Consider the following 15,930-nt stretch of genomic DNA (forward strand, 5'->3'; position numbering starts at 1 on the left):
GCTTTTTTCTTTTTTAGCACGATTGCGGGGTGTCCATGATGGACTATTCACTGGACAAATAGATGCTGTAGACACTCTTAATGCTACATACAGAGTGACTTTTGACAGAGCAGGTCTTGGAACACATACAGTCCCAGATTATGAAGTTCTTGTAAGTATTAATAACCCATTTCTTTAAAGTAGCTGGAATGCAAAACAAAAAAGAAATCTGAAGTTCTATGCTTTAAGCAAAGAGACGAAGATTCAGAATAAAGTCCAGGTGTGTTGTCATACAGTAGAAGAAAGAATAACAGATACATGGGAAGTTACCTTTGTAAATAAGTGCATATATTTATCAAGATCTATGTAACTCTTCAGGGACATGCATCTGAGGGCTGCTTTTGATTTACTACTTTTAGCACCCCACTTTCCACTTTGAAATTGTAGTTTTCCAGGGGAATGAGCATCCACTGTTTATGGTTTTACATAACAGGATAACCCTCCTTGATAAAAATATAATCACTCAGGCTGGGGTAGTTTACTAGAGCTGCTATTATAGGTTATCATAATAGCTTGAGTTTAATATGAAGAGATATAATGACTGGTGTAAGATCCCTAAGGAAATTCTGCAGTTGGATCCTGGCAGGATTTGCGGAAAATGTTCAAGAAAACCTGTGCCTTTGTAATTTGCCAAAGTCCAGAAAAGTCTCTGGTAGCTGGAAGCAAGTATTATGTACGATTGAATCTCATTTTGAATCTTTTTATGGTAGTAAAACTACCTGTAAGGAAATTTTCATAGTCAAATAATAAATTGGGTTTATTTTTATTTGATATGCTTGTGTACCAATTCATGATCTCCAGGAATTGTTCCTGATGAACAGTGTGTCTTAAACAGCAAACCTTTTAGAGGGGCATGTGTTCTTTAGTATCTTACGTAGTGTTGAATCTACTAAGGGCTCATAGCATATCTAAGAACCAACCTCTTTTTTGATCCAAGTTCGGAGCTCTGCCGAACTCCTATTCAGCAATGATTTGTCTACAACCTTCCAGTACAAGTTTTGAAAACATTCTTGCAGTTTTTTGGATGCTGTGCCATACCGCTTTGCAAACTGCAGTAATGGAATATGATTTTTGAAGCTCATGCTGGCCTGAAAGCAAAGCAAAATGGGAAGGGAAGTCTTAAATGTGGTCTTTCAGAAAGGTCTGCATTGCTCTAAATTAGAATGCCGTTAGTCTTCTGACGTTTGAGTGTGGAGGTGTGAAACGGGAGGGTTAGCCTAGAAATAAATATGTATTCCAAAGGTGCTTAAACTTCTATTTAGGCTGACATCTGAGGTATGTTTTCCCTTTTCCTGTCTTAAAGAGCAACGAGCCCCATGAAACCATGCCAATTGCTGCCTTTGGACAGAAACAACGGCCTTCTAGATTCTTTATGACCCCTCCTCGATTGCATTATACACCATCACTCCAATCTCCAATGACAGTAAGTTATTTATTTTGTCTAATTTTGTAGTAGTACTCAGTGAAACATTTTATGATACGTGTTGAAGCTGTTACCTTTCTACAGTTATACAGTAAGATAAAAATTTTAGCAAACCCTTTGGAAATAAGCTATTAAATGAAATGTTCTTTCTTGTATAGGACAGTGATCCTTTATTAGGACAATCTTCGTGGAAAAACAAAATTTCAGGCACAGATAGTGAAACACTAGGTGGCTTTCCAGTAGAATTCCTCATTCAAGTGGTAAGTGTCAACTACTATTCTTAATTTTGTTGGGCATTGTCCTTTAGTGTTTATTCTGTCAATTCTTCTGCAGTTAAATGATCTTCTGTTGATTTATCAGAGGTTTGGGTTTTCATACAATGCTAGTAATATGTTTTGAGAAAATTTTTTATGCTTATTTTTCTTGCTTGTCCTTAGCTTTGAAATCTGCTGCTCTTACTTCAGACCTCAGGATGAGATTGTGCCTCCAAAATTGCGTCTTATTTTTCCAGCTCTGCCGGTTGACCTTAAAAAAAAAAGATATTATTTCAGCCTGCAAATGTTGTGCTGTTTTAAAGATGCTATTTTTTCCCCATTTAAAATATATTTGTATTATGCAAAGAACATTTGCCCACACATGTTATCATATGTATAATATTTTAGTTTATGTTGTGCCATATGCCCTACTCCCTTGGAGAAGAAGCACTCTGTATTCCCTGCATACAAACATATTTGTTACAGATGACAAAACTCTCTCTTTTCTTCCTCTTTAAGAAATAATTCTTCAGTAGTTTTTTGTACACCAGTTCAGAAGCACAAACAAGTATGCTAAGAGGTTGAGAGTCATTGAATGTCAAAAGTAATCTGAGAGTCATTGAATGTCAAAAGTAATCTAAGTAATTCTGGTATGGATGAAGAAATGGATTTCATCATCCATTTCTTCAGGATGATGAAATAATCAAATTGCTCATATCCGCTTAGCTTAAAATCTTTGGTTGAATTCTTTAACAATAAAAGCTGTTTTGAACATGCTAAGGGAAATTGGAAATGATCTGTGTTTAAAGAATTAAGAACTGAGAAATAAACTTGTTTAAACTTTTTGAGTTTTAAAATGTATGCAGTAGGCAAAAGAATCAAGCTCTGTCTTCAGTTAACAAGGTAACACTGATACTCTGGCCATTCAGTGTAAACTGATCATTTTGACAAGTACAACTCATTCATTTTTTAGGGAGAAATTTACTGTTTGAAGCTAATTCCAAAAATGAATATTGACATCTAGTTTAGCCAAGAATTTTTAAAATAGATGTAGTTGCTGTAAGGTTAAGTATGTTAAAAATGAAAATCTGCAAAAGATATGGGATTTATGTTGCTAAACTGGATCAGCAGCTATTACTGGAGTCACTGGTCAGTGCAACTGTGATAAAAACAAACTGGGTAACTATGATTTGTTTTACAATTTTTCTAGTCAGTCAAGCTGATCTATTTGTGATATTGTTTTCGTGTTTTAAATCTGAAAATTAAGACATTTCTTGGTCATGTTTGCTAGTATATTATTACTTGTAAGTAGTTTTGAGTTTTGAAAGTATAGGCTGCTTGCTTGTATAAGAAATGGTGACATTTTATGAGGCTGCTGTGTTAATAAGTATTTTTGCTTGAAGATTGCCAAAAGATTTTGCAGACTACAATTTTTTGGATTTGTTTACGGGAGCATCTTAATACTTTATCCAGGTTTCTGATAAAGGAATTAAAAAGTTTAAAACAATATTTATTGAAGGTCTGTGCATTATTTTTAACCTTAAAGCATCAACATTTTTATTTGAAGTAAAGGATAGAACTGAACTTTGGTTGTAAAATACTTGAAGTTGCTGATGCTATTAATGGATTGCAGTGTCTTCACTAATCCAGGGGGAGTTTTGCGTTAAGGTGACAGTTAAAGATGTTCTATACATCTTTTTATGCATTGATACAGTTAATTTTCTGTTACAGGTTCTGAAATTAATTGGAAACAAAAGGAAGTGTAGCCAGAATCCTTTGGTACAGATAAATAAATGTCAAGGATATTCTGTTTTTATGTAATTTGCAGTTGGAAGCAAACATTATGGCTTCTAAGAACTTCTTTAATTACAGTCTTAGACTAGTAGTTCCTAGTTTTTCTAAATCCTTATATAAACTTATGTATCGCCTTGATTTGGCATCAGAAACTACTATCATTTTTGATTTTTAGTGTGTACAAATATACGCTCATTAGAAGAAAGGCTCGAAAACAAACTTTACACTATTAAGTTGACTTCATCTTCTATAGTACCTGGAATAAAATCAACAATAAACAAGTAATGAATATAACAAAACTAATATAAACTGACAGAAGGAAAAATCTTTCATCTGTACATACAACGTGTGTTGTTAAATATTTCATAGGCTACACTGCAGGTGAAAATTGATAGATTGCATTCTATTCAGAGAGGTCTCTACTTCTAGGCAGTATTAAAATTTGAAGGTTATTTTTCCTCCAGAGGAAAACCTTTGGCTGTTGAGCCGCAGCCTTTATTTTTGTTTTGTTCTGTTTTGAGAAAGCTTACATCTAGATTGCAAAGGAGCAATCCAAGACAAAAATGATTTTTGCAGTGTTGCTGCATGTCCAGTAGAGGGAGTATGTTAATGCAGCACATTCAGAAAAGTGAGTCAGTCTTCCTGATTGCTGTGGAAGAGGGAAAATCGTCTCATCTTAAATGCAGGAAGAAATATCTAAAAATGGTTACTGGATTTCTGTTTGTTATCTGCTTGAGCAAAGTTTGAAAAACAGTCCATATTAAAAAGTTGTTGCACACTTTATTTTGAAATGCTTTTGTTCAAATATTCTGTTGACTCAAAAAACCTGAAATATAAAGTATAAATCTAAACATACTGGTTGGGCTGTTCCTTCATCTTTACATTTTGGAGGAATTTTTACAGGTGGAAAAGCGTTGTACTAAAAACTCTTTTCTAGTTTAATGGGAGTATAAACTGTAGGAACTAATGACAGTAAAGAAGATGAGTTGTGCTGAAAATAGAGCTGCTAAGCTAGAATTTCTCAAAGATCTGATTTAAACTCAGAATTGATCTGATTTAAAGCATTCATTACAGACACTGGCGGAAGAAAAGGGAAGTCTATGTATTAAGGTGTATCAATAAAAGGAGGTTGGTAGACATCGTAAATACAATGTGGAAGGTCTGAGTTTCATGTAGAAAGAATCAGATTATCTTATCGCTGCAGTATTCCTAGGAATAAGGTGAATATAATGTAAAGTCCAAGGTCATGAACCTGAGAACCAGGGCACGTATCATGGAAGACACATGGACATCAAAGTACCAAATACCTTGCAATTTTGGGGGACAAATAAAACATTTCGGCATTGAGTTGAGGGCTCACCAGTTTCATCAAGGAGAAGGACTTAGATATATTAGTCAGCTTCAAGATGGCGAGGAAAATACAGCCTGACAAATAACTTGTTGGCAACAGTGTCAGATGGTGTACAGTGCTTTCCTTCCTGCCAGCTGTTTTTTGCCAACGCAAGCATTTGTGTGGCTGTAGTAGTAAATTAGATCAGGGAGAGATGCAGCGCAAAAGTAACAGTTTTAAAACATTTTTTTTCTTTCTTTCTGGATTTGTTGTTCATTGTGATCAGTCCCCTGATTGGATTCTTCGTGTAACTGCAAAAATATATGTGCTGGCTAAATATATGGGCGTTGGGGGAACAGCACGAGGACCAAAATGAGCATGTAGAACTGGAAGAGTGATAACCCCTGCAATGCTGCCTCCGTGTGTCTGGCCATGGCTCAGCATCAGTTCGTAAGATATATCTGGCAAAGTGTTTCTGACAGAAAGAGGGAAGAATTTCAGAATGGTTTTACAGGTCTTGTAAAAATGCCGTCTTGAATACAGATGTGGGCTTCCTGTCACTGTCAAGAAAGATGACAATGATGAAAAAAGTGCAGAAGGGCTACAGAAGTTTAGGAAATCAAGAGATTTTTATGGGAGAGGAGACTTGAAGGGCTTGAGTTGATTAGTCTAGTGAAAGAATGGCCAAGAAGAGATACTTCTACTGTCTGTGAATGAACAGAAAAGAATACAAAGAGAGAAGAGCCTTATTTTTGAGCTGAAGGACAGCTTTGGTAGAAGAACAAATTGCTGTGAAGCAAACAAGAATGCGTTTAACCTGGAAAATTAGAAAAGGATTCATATTTAGCTGAATGAGATCCTGGATCAACTTTCCATTAGGATTTGTGAGGGCAAGAAATGTGGCTGCTTCTAAGACTGAGCTTGAAAAAATGACAAAGGGGATTGCATATAAACAGTTGTACTTCGATCTAGGAGTTTTTGTTTCTCACAATCCTGTCCAGTTTCTAGGATGCAGCTAAACCCCTTTGAAGTGAATAAAATCTGAAATCTGGGCTCTGTTTAAATCAGTAATAAAACTGTTGTTGGTTGTAGTGGAGCTAAAATTTCTCCCAGGGGCTCTAGGGAATATGAACAGTTTTAAGAGTTAYATGCGTGTTCAGAGAGTATTTCCAGTGATTTCTTCTTCAGTTGGCTAGGTCCCCAAAGCAGCGGAAACAGGGCACTCGCACTACAAAAGAGAYAGGCAAATGGAAAGCTCAGAGCTTTTCTGTATAAAAGATAAAAGTCTCTGTAGCAACTTTTATTGCAAGAGTGTACAAAAAGGGCTGGTGCTCCATCTAGGACACAACTGTGAGCAGGCTGAGAACTGTGTGTGAAACGTATGATATGACAAGTGATATTAATTGTAGGATGTGAAGATAATATCTTTGGCTTTCCTTTAGGCTGGGAAAAAAAAAGAAGATTCTTTATTTCTTCAGCCTCTGATTGTCCATAAATTATATTAGTCTTCCTTTAGGGTATTTCAGCTGACTGGTTTGAGATTTCTCCAGTGTAGGACACTTAAAAATACTTTAAAAATCTCTTTAAAAATCCATAATTTATTTCTACTTTATTTCTGCATCCTAATTTGATGAACAACTGAGAAATGTGTGTTAAATTACTGAAAAAAACAGGCACTTTATTATCTTGCACTTCTGTGGCAGTTCAAAACTGCTTAAGGACCTATTCATCCTAAAAATAGCTCCTTTGTTTTAGACCAGGTTATCGAAAATCCTCATGATCAAGAAAGAACACATCAAACAATTGAGAGAGATGAATACAGAAGCAGAAAAGCTGGTGAGAATGTTCTCTTTTCGTTTCTTAAGATAGCATATGCTTTAACAGTCTTATTGCAAATAGATGGAATGAATGATACATTAAAAAAAGGTATCTTGGATAAAATCTATTGCTTTCTATATATATATTTTTAAACAAGTTAGAAAGGTCAGTTATTTCAAATATAATCTCACTTTTGAAAGTGTTATGCAGGTACTTACTTATTTAGCTTTCCATCTAAAACAGTAACTCAACTTAGAGGTTTTTGTGTTTAAAGCTCTGAGTGCCTTTGACCTGTACTTAAAATTACAGTAATAGAGCAGCTACAGTATAAGTGGCAGYAGCAGCAGATGAGGGTTTTTTGCGAGGCTTTATTTAATCATCAGTCAGTAAATCAAAATGATAATGTCCCCTCTACTACCCATGGCTATCAATCAACTGAAAGTGGAAAGCTATCAGTCCCCACCTTCTGCCAGTGACTTTTCAGACAGTTGTCTCTACAGTGTACAGAAGAAAGGTAAAGATTTGTGGAGAGGAAAAGGCATTCTTTTTACTTCTTGAAACCAAAAATGCTGAATTATTCAGGTAAATATTTGAATGGTGAATGATTTATTATGGTAAGGCTTCCCTCTTTRTCCCTTCAGTCAGTGTGTGCACACGTACATTCTGTCACTCCACTTCCTACTGAAAATAGAAGCCAGATTAAAACACACTATTGCAGCCTGTAACTCTGATACTGAAAAATTACCAGCTCTTCTTAAAACAAGCCAAAAACCTTTTTGTTTTTAATGAGCTATTAGTACTTTTGCATAGACAGAAACAAACCACAGGRAAGGCAGGTGATTCAGAAGCTTCCTCTGACAGAAATCCAGATATTAACATGGCACTCAGCTACTAAGTCAATATATTAACTTTATTGTGGAATAAGAACATCAAGAATAACAAAATTGTGAGAGCAAAGAAGTGATAGGGAAGAAGGGGATCCAGAAATAAATGTTAAATTTGATACATTTCAGCTCAACTGTAGCCTAGATAAGGACTTTGAGATACTTTTGACACTTCCTTCRCCTTTTTGCTTTGTAAAGAAGCCATTACATTGATAAATAAAACAGTAGACTCCTTTGAGTCCATGCATGTATATTTTAAATGTAAGTCTTTGATAATCATTCATCAAATTCTGATTTAGTAATTGTTAAAGAAATACCATTGTTTGGTTTAAAGAAATCCTTTTATGATGATGTTTTTAATGACTGATCTAATGTAGAAATAAATGGGACTGACCAAAATCAGAAGTGTTACTGAATGAAATTCATTATTATCTGGTATTTTTAGTAAATTCAAAATTATTTGAGAAACAGGATGCCTTCAAAGGAAGTATCAATACATAAAATTGCACATTTTTTATTTCATTTTTCCAACAGGATACTTACTAGCTGTTGCTTGTTAAGCATTGTGACATGAGTATACTAGTCTTGGTTGCAGGCTGTAAACAAGCTACCACGCACATAAAAATAGTAAACAGTTTTCTGATAGCCTTTTGGAAAACAAATTCTAAATAAAAAAAGATGGATAGTTCATTTTTTCACTTGATCTGTGATAAAAGTCAATTTAGAGGTGACACTGATGATTCAAGAGAAGCATGTAGATGCTCAGTGACAGAGGTGTTACCTGCTTCCATTTACTGAAAGAGCCAACTATCTTTTATCTGCGAGTTCTGCTGTTTGTCCATGTTTCCAGATCTTCGATAACTCCTGGATCATAAATAGAGCTGATGCTCAGAAGTCCTTCTTTCATCTTCATTAACGCAGAATGCCCTCAAACACCTCTGTCTGATGTGGAATTCACAATTGTCTGTGGCTTTCACGTCTGAGCTGGATTATTGCAGTATGCTCTAGAGGGGCTGGTCACTGAAGAACATCTGAAAGTTACAATCATTCACTTACATTACAGAGTTACAGGAAGTATGTTCAAAATTTATGCTGGTTTCCAGTTTAACTTTTAGGTGAATGTTTAAGTTATTGTGTTAGCTTGAAGCCCTATTATTTTGGTATTCAGACACTTAAATCACTAGAAAYCATTTCAGTGCTTAAGCTGAAAGGGAAACTTAATCTAACAGTATAACTGAAAACTTAATTTTGGGTTTGTTAACCTGGGTCTTCCTGATGACGGCTCTTGACTTTGAAACATGCTTCATCTCTTGGTGTAAAATCTGTGGCCATATTGTGGATTGATTGTACGAGGTACCCTTGTCCCAAGGCTTTTGTCTAAAGGGCAGTGGGAACGCATCTAGCTTATCTTGAAAGAGACAACTTGTGGGGGAAAAATTACAATATATTGTATATTTTGTTTCCCTTTTCTGTATATCACCCAGACAAAGTAGAAACACATTCTGAAAGCAATGTAAGAAAAAAAAAGAAAAAACAACAGTGAATTTGGGTATTTGTTGTGGAAAGTAGTGCTTCCTCATAATATTTATGTTACCAAATACAAAATCTGGTAACTTTCTTATTTGCTAAACTCTTAGTTGTAACAGAAGGCATGCAGCCCAGCAGTTGTCCTCMGGTAACCCTCCAACCTGCTAAACAACTCTGCCTCCCATCCTGCAGCCGAGGTAACCGTGGCCATGTTGTCCCATGCTGCTCTCCTGCTACAGAATAAATCTATACAGACAGCAGAGAGAAGTCACTGATGGGTGCTATAAGGTCTTTTAAAGACCCTGCTACTAGAGAAATTAGCAAGTCTGACCCCAGGCCTCCGTAGGATTTAGTACTGCCAATCATCATGGTGCTTTTTGGAAAGAAAATAAAAGCACGGTAGTTACGATACAGTTGTCAATTGGAGTAGTGATGCCAGGTTTTAATATTTTGTGCATTGAACTATTTATATTAAACATTGAGATTTCAAATACCTCACTACTATTTTCAAATGAAAATTCTTTCTGGTGTGTTGAAAAGATACGTATGTACAGAGTTGTATTAACTTTAATATGCTCTTAACTTTTCCACAGAAATCCTATTCTATGCCAATCAGCATTGAGTTTCAGAGGAGATATGCAACTATTGTTCTAGATCTGGAACAACTAAACAAAGACTTAAACAAAGTTTTGCATAAGGTTCAACAGTATTGTTATGAGGTAGGATTTTGCTAGAACCTGTATGTATTTGGTCTTCCTGCTTAAGTACAAATAAATCAACATTTCCTGGGGAGCAGGGAGGGTACTTGGAAATGAAGCGTTCAGCAGCAGCTATATTGGGTTCCTTTTTTCTCTCTCTGCTTCTGTCTCAGAATGCAGAAACTTCTGCTGATCCTAGTGGCCAGTTTTGGAATAGATGTGCATGTACATAAATGAAGAAAACATACTGCATGCTATATATCGCTGAACTCTCTTTTGAAGTCGTTTGTCATTTCATATATACATCAATTGCAAAGGAGAGCTTAAATCTTCATTTCTCTTTGTAATATCTATGCAGCTTGCTCCAGACCAAGGCCTCCAGCCTGCAGACCAGCCAACAGATCTGAGACGTAGGTGTGAAGAGGAAGCTCAGGAGATTGTCAGGCAAGCAAATTCCTCGACAACAGGACACCTGTGTGTTGAAAATGAAAACTTAACTGATCTTATCTCTAGACTTACAGCAATATTACTACAGATTAAGGTAAAATATTTGCAAAAAATACAGTTTCTCACATAAAATACATGTTATTGAAGTTCTGTCCGTTTCTTTGTGCTCAATTGTCAGAACATTATTTGTGTTTTCTTCTCCTACAGTGTCTAGCAGAAGGAGGTGATCTGAATTCCTTTGAATTTAAATCACTAACAGATTCATTAAATGACATTAAGAATTCAATAGATTCCTCAAATATCAGGTATTAATTTTTGAATAATTAATTCTTAATTGCATATTTCATGCCAGCAAGCAATTCTTACTATACTTAAGGGATGGACATTGATTATAATTAAGGGTCTTATCCCATAACTTTTATTTATARGAACGGTCCCATTTAAAAGGGGTTGTCTTAAAGGGAGTTTGAAGAGGAGTTTTCTGTTTGATCCTATCAACAAAGTTAACCTGATATTAAAATAAATAAATAAATAAAAATAAAACACTAAATTGGTACAGCAACAGCTAGATTCTTCCTCACTCTTCTGTCTTTTACCTTAMACTTAGACACCTAATAAGTTATCTTTAGAATATTTTCAGATTTGAATATCTGAAAGAGAGCTATCTTTTTTTTTTCTGCTAGTAAAGGTATTATAAATTTCTTTACACCATAGAACAGTACAGCTTCTGTATTCTTTTTAGCGGTGTTATTCAACCTCTTGTCTGTAGACATCAAAAGCTGGTATATGAACCAATTAGAGCTTCTGACCACTATGTTTATCAATACTTTAAACTGCCATATTTGTGCCAGATCAAAAGTCCATCTAGTCTAATATCCTTTCGTTGAGAGTAATCAAAATCAGATGCCTAAGGAAGCATTACAAAAATATCAAGACTGTAATGATACTTTATTTGAGTAAACTGCAGCTCCAACAATCTGTGAACAGGAATTTTTTATAATATATAGCTGCTAAAATGACATAATTTTAAGATCTTATCTAAATGCTAAGTACTTTATTTACACTSTCCATACTCTTACTGATACCTGATTAATGGGAGGCCACAAACATATTTGGGTTTTTTTCCGAAGATACTAGAGTAGCCTCCTGATTTAAAAAAGGTTGAGAAATGCTGTTTTGTAGCACTTTTTTGTTTTTACCAAAATTAATATAAAACCCAAACAGTAGTGAAACTTCTCTATAATCAACATTGCAAAAAGCAAGGTTRATAAAGACTGCTAAAAAGGAGATCATCTATTTTACTGTACTTATTTTGAGGATTTTAGCATCTCTTCACAATATATTTATTTTATTAATTGATTATGTAAAAGTCTGCTTTAAAACAGACAAGTCAATGACTTTGTACAGCTATTGGGACAAATACTATTTGCATATTTGTCTTTATCAAGTTTTATTAGTATAATCCTTCCAAATTTTTACATTGATTATGTTCATACTTAGACTTAAAAACAGCTTTCACTGTAGAAGTATTCAGCAGTGACTCTTAAATATGGGTTTTTAACTTTTTTTCTTTTTTTTTCCTTCTCTTCCCCACCCCCCATAGCTGTTTTCAGAATAATGTTGAGATCCATGTTGCACATATTCAGAGTGGTCTGAGCCAGATGGGAAATCTACATGCCTTTGCAGCTAACAACACCAACAGAGACTGAAAACTTTATTTCAAGTATACAGCAAGCAATTCTGGAAAGTCCTCTTCCTTTATGTAGGCTTTGCCAAATATCCTAACTGCCAGAAGATAAGGGAAAAGAAGACCTCTCGGAAAGGACCCTTTTAAAATATATTATATCTTCTTCTTAAGAAAACCAGCATTACTGGCCAGCATTACATTAGATTTTTCCATTTGTTATTCACATACAGTAGTTTTGCTAACTGATAATCTCTTAGTAACTGCATTTAGTATAATAAACTTGAAAACATGCTTTCATAATTTGAACTTAATTTTTAAAAGTTCAGATTAATTCTGCCGACTTCTTGTAGTGGGCTCTCCTGGTATGTTGGAAATGACGAAGAGGAAATAGCTCAGATCGGGAGCCGTATGGCAGGCCTTTGTTCTTTAAAGCTCCAGTTCTGTAGGTATCCCAGAGTCGCCATTTCAGCCTTCGGGTAGGGTGGTGACAACACAGGCTGAGCCATCCTGACTCTTTAGTCAGCAACGGCAGAAGCAGCAGCAGCAGGATACGGACAGCGAACAGATGTTGTAAACTCGAGGGTGCTGGGCAGGTCTATCGATCAGTCAATACCTTGTTGGACCTTCTAATTTATCATAACTTACATAAGGAGTCTAATGAAGGAATATAAAAATGTAACTGGTAACTTTCCAGGAACAKATTGGTCATGGCTTTTTCCCTTCACACAGGGCAAAAATGCTTTAGTTGGCATTTTATATAAATGACTGGTTAAACATATTGTTTTTCCAAATCTGTTTGTTTTGCACAACTTTTAAATTAGATAGCTGATTATCCAACAATAGCCACATATATAAATATGAAGATTTTTATAATTAAAGATAACTAGTGAGGTAGACTGCAAAAATGAAAAGTGGAAACCCCACCTAGGAGTACGTTTTGGAATGTTAATCTTGTAAAAAGTGTGTATTGGTTTGTTTAAATAGTCTTGTAAAGCTTCTGTGTAATGAATTGTTTCCAGAATTTTCAGAGATAGCTGTAGAGATGTTTTTGATTCCTTTAGATGCCTCATTAAATGAGGTCTTTTATATGTTAATGTATAAAGAATATGTAAACAGGATTATTTTCAATTTTAAAATTTTGTATAGTTTAAAGATGCTTCTGTATTCTGTGTTGGTATTGTGCCACTGCAAAACTTTAGTGCAGAGTTTATATTTAGCTAAACTTGTTCTGTTAATTAAGAAATGCATAAATCTTTTATTCTCAATGAAATTTGTAACTGAATAAATTGACCTATGAGAGTTGATATATTTCACAAAAATGCAGACTTTTTTGCAGATGGTTTTAGGTCATTTTTTAAGAGAAGTTAATTTAATTCCTGAAAATGAAGTGTTATGGCCTGGAAGACAAGGTGAGTAGCAGTTTTAAAAGGCATTTGGAAAATTTACAAGGGATATTAGAAAATAATATTTAACACTAATCTTGCAGAGTCAGCCATGGAAATTCACCAGTTGTAACTTAATAGAACATTTTAGTGGTCCCTGCAATTCCTCTTGTGATAATTACTCATTATTTTGTGATGTTACCGTCTGTTTGGCACGTTGGTTTGACAGTGTAACGAAGGTGATCTACAGCTAACTGGAAGAAGAAACAGCCCCCTTGCTGTGTGTGTACACCCCTGCGCTTGTGATCTGGTGCTTCTAAAACTGGCGCCAGTGTCCCAGCCTGGGGAGCTGTGSTGCTGAAAAAACAATTCTCCTTTTGAGTCTGCTTTGCTGCCTGCGTAGCTCGCTGAACTCACTCGCCCAGTGAGATAGGCTGCGATGCCAACACGAAACAAATAGCCAMGGTGACCTTTTGTGGCAGCAGCTGCCTGGCTTGCTGCAGGGACCTTTATACTCCCTTTTGGCTTTGTCAAAACTCTGCTTTTATACTCGGAAGTTAAGTATACACGAGGATGCTTTTCTGGACTAGGACTTCCTGACACCAGGCAGCGAAGGAGGCTGATGCAGGGATCCTGAACTGCAGGAGGGAGATGGTTGTGGGTACCACTACCAATACTGGTATCAGCTGGTATTTAGCAAAGAGGATTTAGGAACCTGTTTTTCATGACAAATATGACTCTTGCTCTGAACACAGAATATATTACAATAAGCACACCACTCCAGCCTGATTCCTTAGGCGTAATGGTTTCTACATACGGATACTTAAATGTGCTCTTTCCAAATATTCTTTGTGATGAAGTGTTTTTAATCATTGCAGGATAATGTAATAGGAAGATGCACAACTTGTGATCAAAGTATTAATGTACTTTCATGTGACATTTGGCCAATGCATGTAGGTAATGCCTCCCTCCATCCCTCCCTCCCACCTACCTACTTACATGCCTTTTTTCTGTAAGAGATTATATGTTTCACCGTGATCACTGCTATGTTGGGTCAGAGCTAATGTAGTTGAGTTCTGATGAAATACAATAACAAATATTACTGTTTCTGCAGAATGTGGTCTGACTGTGGCAGGAATCTCAAGGGCTCATTAGTGTAACTTCAGTTTGCAGGAATGGAACAAGTTAGTTCAGTTTCTTACAGTCAGTCAGTAAACTCRAACTCATCCCCCACCCCCAGGAAACGATTGTCTCATCTTTTGTGTCCTCCTGTAAGTACTTTTCTTCTGACAATCTTCGTGACCCCCTAAGGGCAAAGCTCCTTAGGCACCTACTTGGGACAAACAGAGGTGTTTTGGTTTGGGAAGCAGGGGGATTGGTTGGGGGGGCTTTTTTGCTTTACAGTTTTCTCAGAACAGCCRTCTTTGGAGAAGTACGTCTTACTCAACCATCCTCCACTGCTGCTTAGCCTTGCAAGCTTGCAGTTCAAGCATGGCTCAGCTGCTCCAGGTCTTGCAAGCACAGGTATGTTAYGGGTGACACTGAAAGATTTTTGTACTGGTTTTTGCTTATTCTRTCAGGTATGGTTTCCTTTATAGGCTACTTTGCCCAGCTTTGCACCGGTCACTTTTCTGTTAAAGCATCCAACATATCAGAGCCCCATGATATTCAGCAGCTCTTTCCTAAGTGGAGTCCTACAGCTCACTCTACAGGGCATTGCAGCCTGGTAGGCAGAGAAAGTTGGCCTTACCGTTGAAATTGGCATACACTAATATATCATTCTTTTGTAAATAGATGAATTATAAATAGAGGCTTCTATTATTACTAAATGTAATGTTCTCGGAGCTCTGTTTAAATCCAGAACCATTTAGCCTAGTACTGATCCCACAAACGGCTCCAGCGCAGCCCCTGCACTTCAAACGCTGGAAAGCCGGAGAGCCCTTACGGTGTTCCCAAAACACCCGTGGTTTAATCTAGCCAGAGGGGCAGAGGCGAGGTTTGCAGCGTTCGTACCCTCTCCTTCAGCCCTGAGGGCCCGGGCCCACGCCGCAGCTGCCCCGGGCAGGCTCGGAGGTGCTACAGCTCCCGCTCACAGCTTCCCTCCGTRCTCGCTGCCCCGCGCCGTCCGCGCTAATAAACCCTTTCCCAGGCATATACACACGCAACTCGCGCCTCGAGGCAGGGCAGAGTAGAGCGAAAACATAAAAGTTTTATTTCTTTTCCCCTCTTCACGACCCCGGACAGACCATTCTACTTCTCTAAGACCAACCCCCCCCCCCGTGCCAGGCAGAGGAACACGCATCACAGGTTTAGCCCGTGTCGTGTGTGTTAAGGGTGTAGATCTCGTTTCCCTCCAATACTCAAAAAAAAAAAAAGGAAAAAAAAGCGAATCCAGTTAGGTTAAACATAACACGAAACCTGCTCACGGCGAACTTCAAACGCTGCCATGGAGCCGACCCGTATCTTTCTTAAATAAATAGGTGAGGGCAGTCACTGGAGGATAAAGTGCAGCAGTGGCGCGGCMGGGGCCGCGGCCGCTCAGAGGGCGCCGACCGCGCTCTCCTCCCACCCGGCGCCGCGCTCGCAGTAGCCGCTCGCGTCCTCGGCGTCCGGCGCGGGCGGGTAGCGCTGCGCGCAGGCGGCCCCG

The 15,930-nt window shown here is 37.2% G+C and overlaps 1 protein-coding gene and 1 long non-coding RNA gene across 4 annotated transcripts in view; one reads left to right on the top strand and one right to left on the bottom strand.

Annotated features, from left to right (window-relative positions):
* Nucleotides 1–13,163, top strand: part of LIN9 (lin-9 DREAM MuvB core complex component) — a 29,304-nt gene extending 16,141 nt beyond the window's left edge. For all 3 annotated transcript variants that reach the window (XM_085311502.1, XM_085311509.1, XM_085311494.1), the window contains 8 exons: nucleotides 18–151; nucleotides 1,343–1,462; nucleotides 1,621–1,722; nucleotides 6,596–6,676; nucleotides 9,663–9,788; nucleotides 10,126–10,308; nucleotides 10,422–10,519; nucleotides 11,818–13,163. In XM_085311502.1, the coding sequence (XP_085167628.1) occupies nucleotides 18–151; nucleotides 1,343–1,462; nucleotides 1,621–1,722; nucleotides 6,596–6,676; nucleotides 9,663–9,788; nucleotides 10,126–10,308; nucleotides 10,422–10,519; nucleotides 11,818–11,923 (950 nt within the window). In that variant the 3' untranslated portion in view covers nucleotides 11,924–13,163. The remainder of the gene's footprint in view (nucleotides 1–17; nucleotides 152–1,342; nucleotides 1,463–1,620; nucleotides 1,723–6,595; nucleotides 6,677–9,662; nucleotides 9,789–10,125; nucleotides 10,309–10,421; nucleotides 10,520–11,817) is intronic.
* On the bottom strand, nucleotides 7,548–10,129 carry LOC146601132 (uncharacterized). Its single transcript, XR_014896655.1, has 2 exons — nucleotides 10,016–10,129; nucleotides 7,548–8,573 (listed from the first exon to the last, which is right to left on the bottom strand). It is a non-coding gene; the product is annotated as an uncharacterized LOC146601132 (long non-coding RNA).
* Nucleotides 13,164–15,930: the final 2,767 nt, after the last annotated feature.

Source organism: Rhea americana, unplaced genomic scaffold (assembly GCF_003343005.1).
Source record: "Rhea americana isolate MKP2758 unplaced genomic scaffold, rheAme1 scaffold_109, whole genome shotgun sequence".
Classification (NCBI taxonomy): Eukaryota; Metazoa; Chordata; class Aves; order Rheiformes; family Rheidae; genus Rhea; species Rhea americana.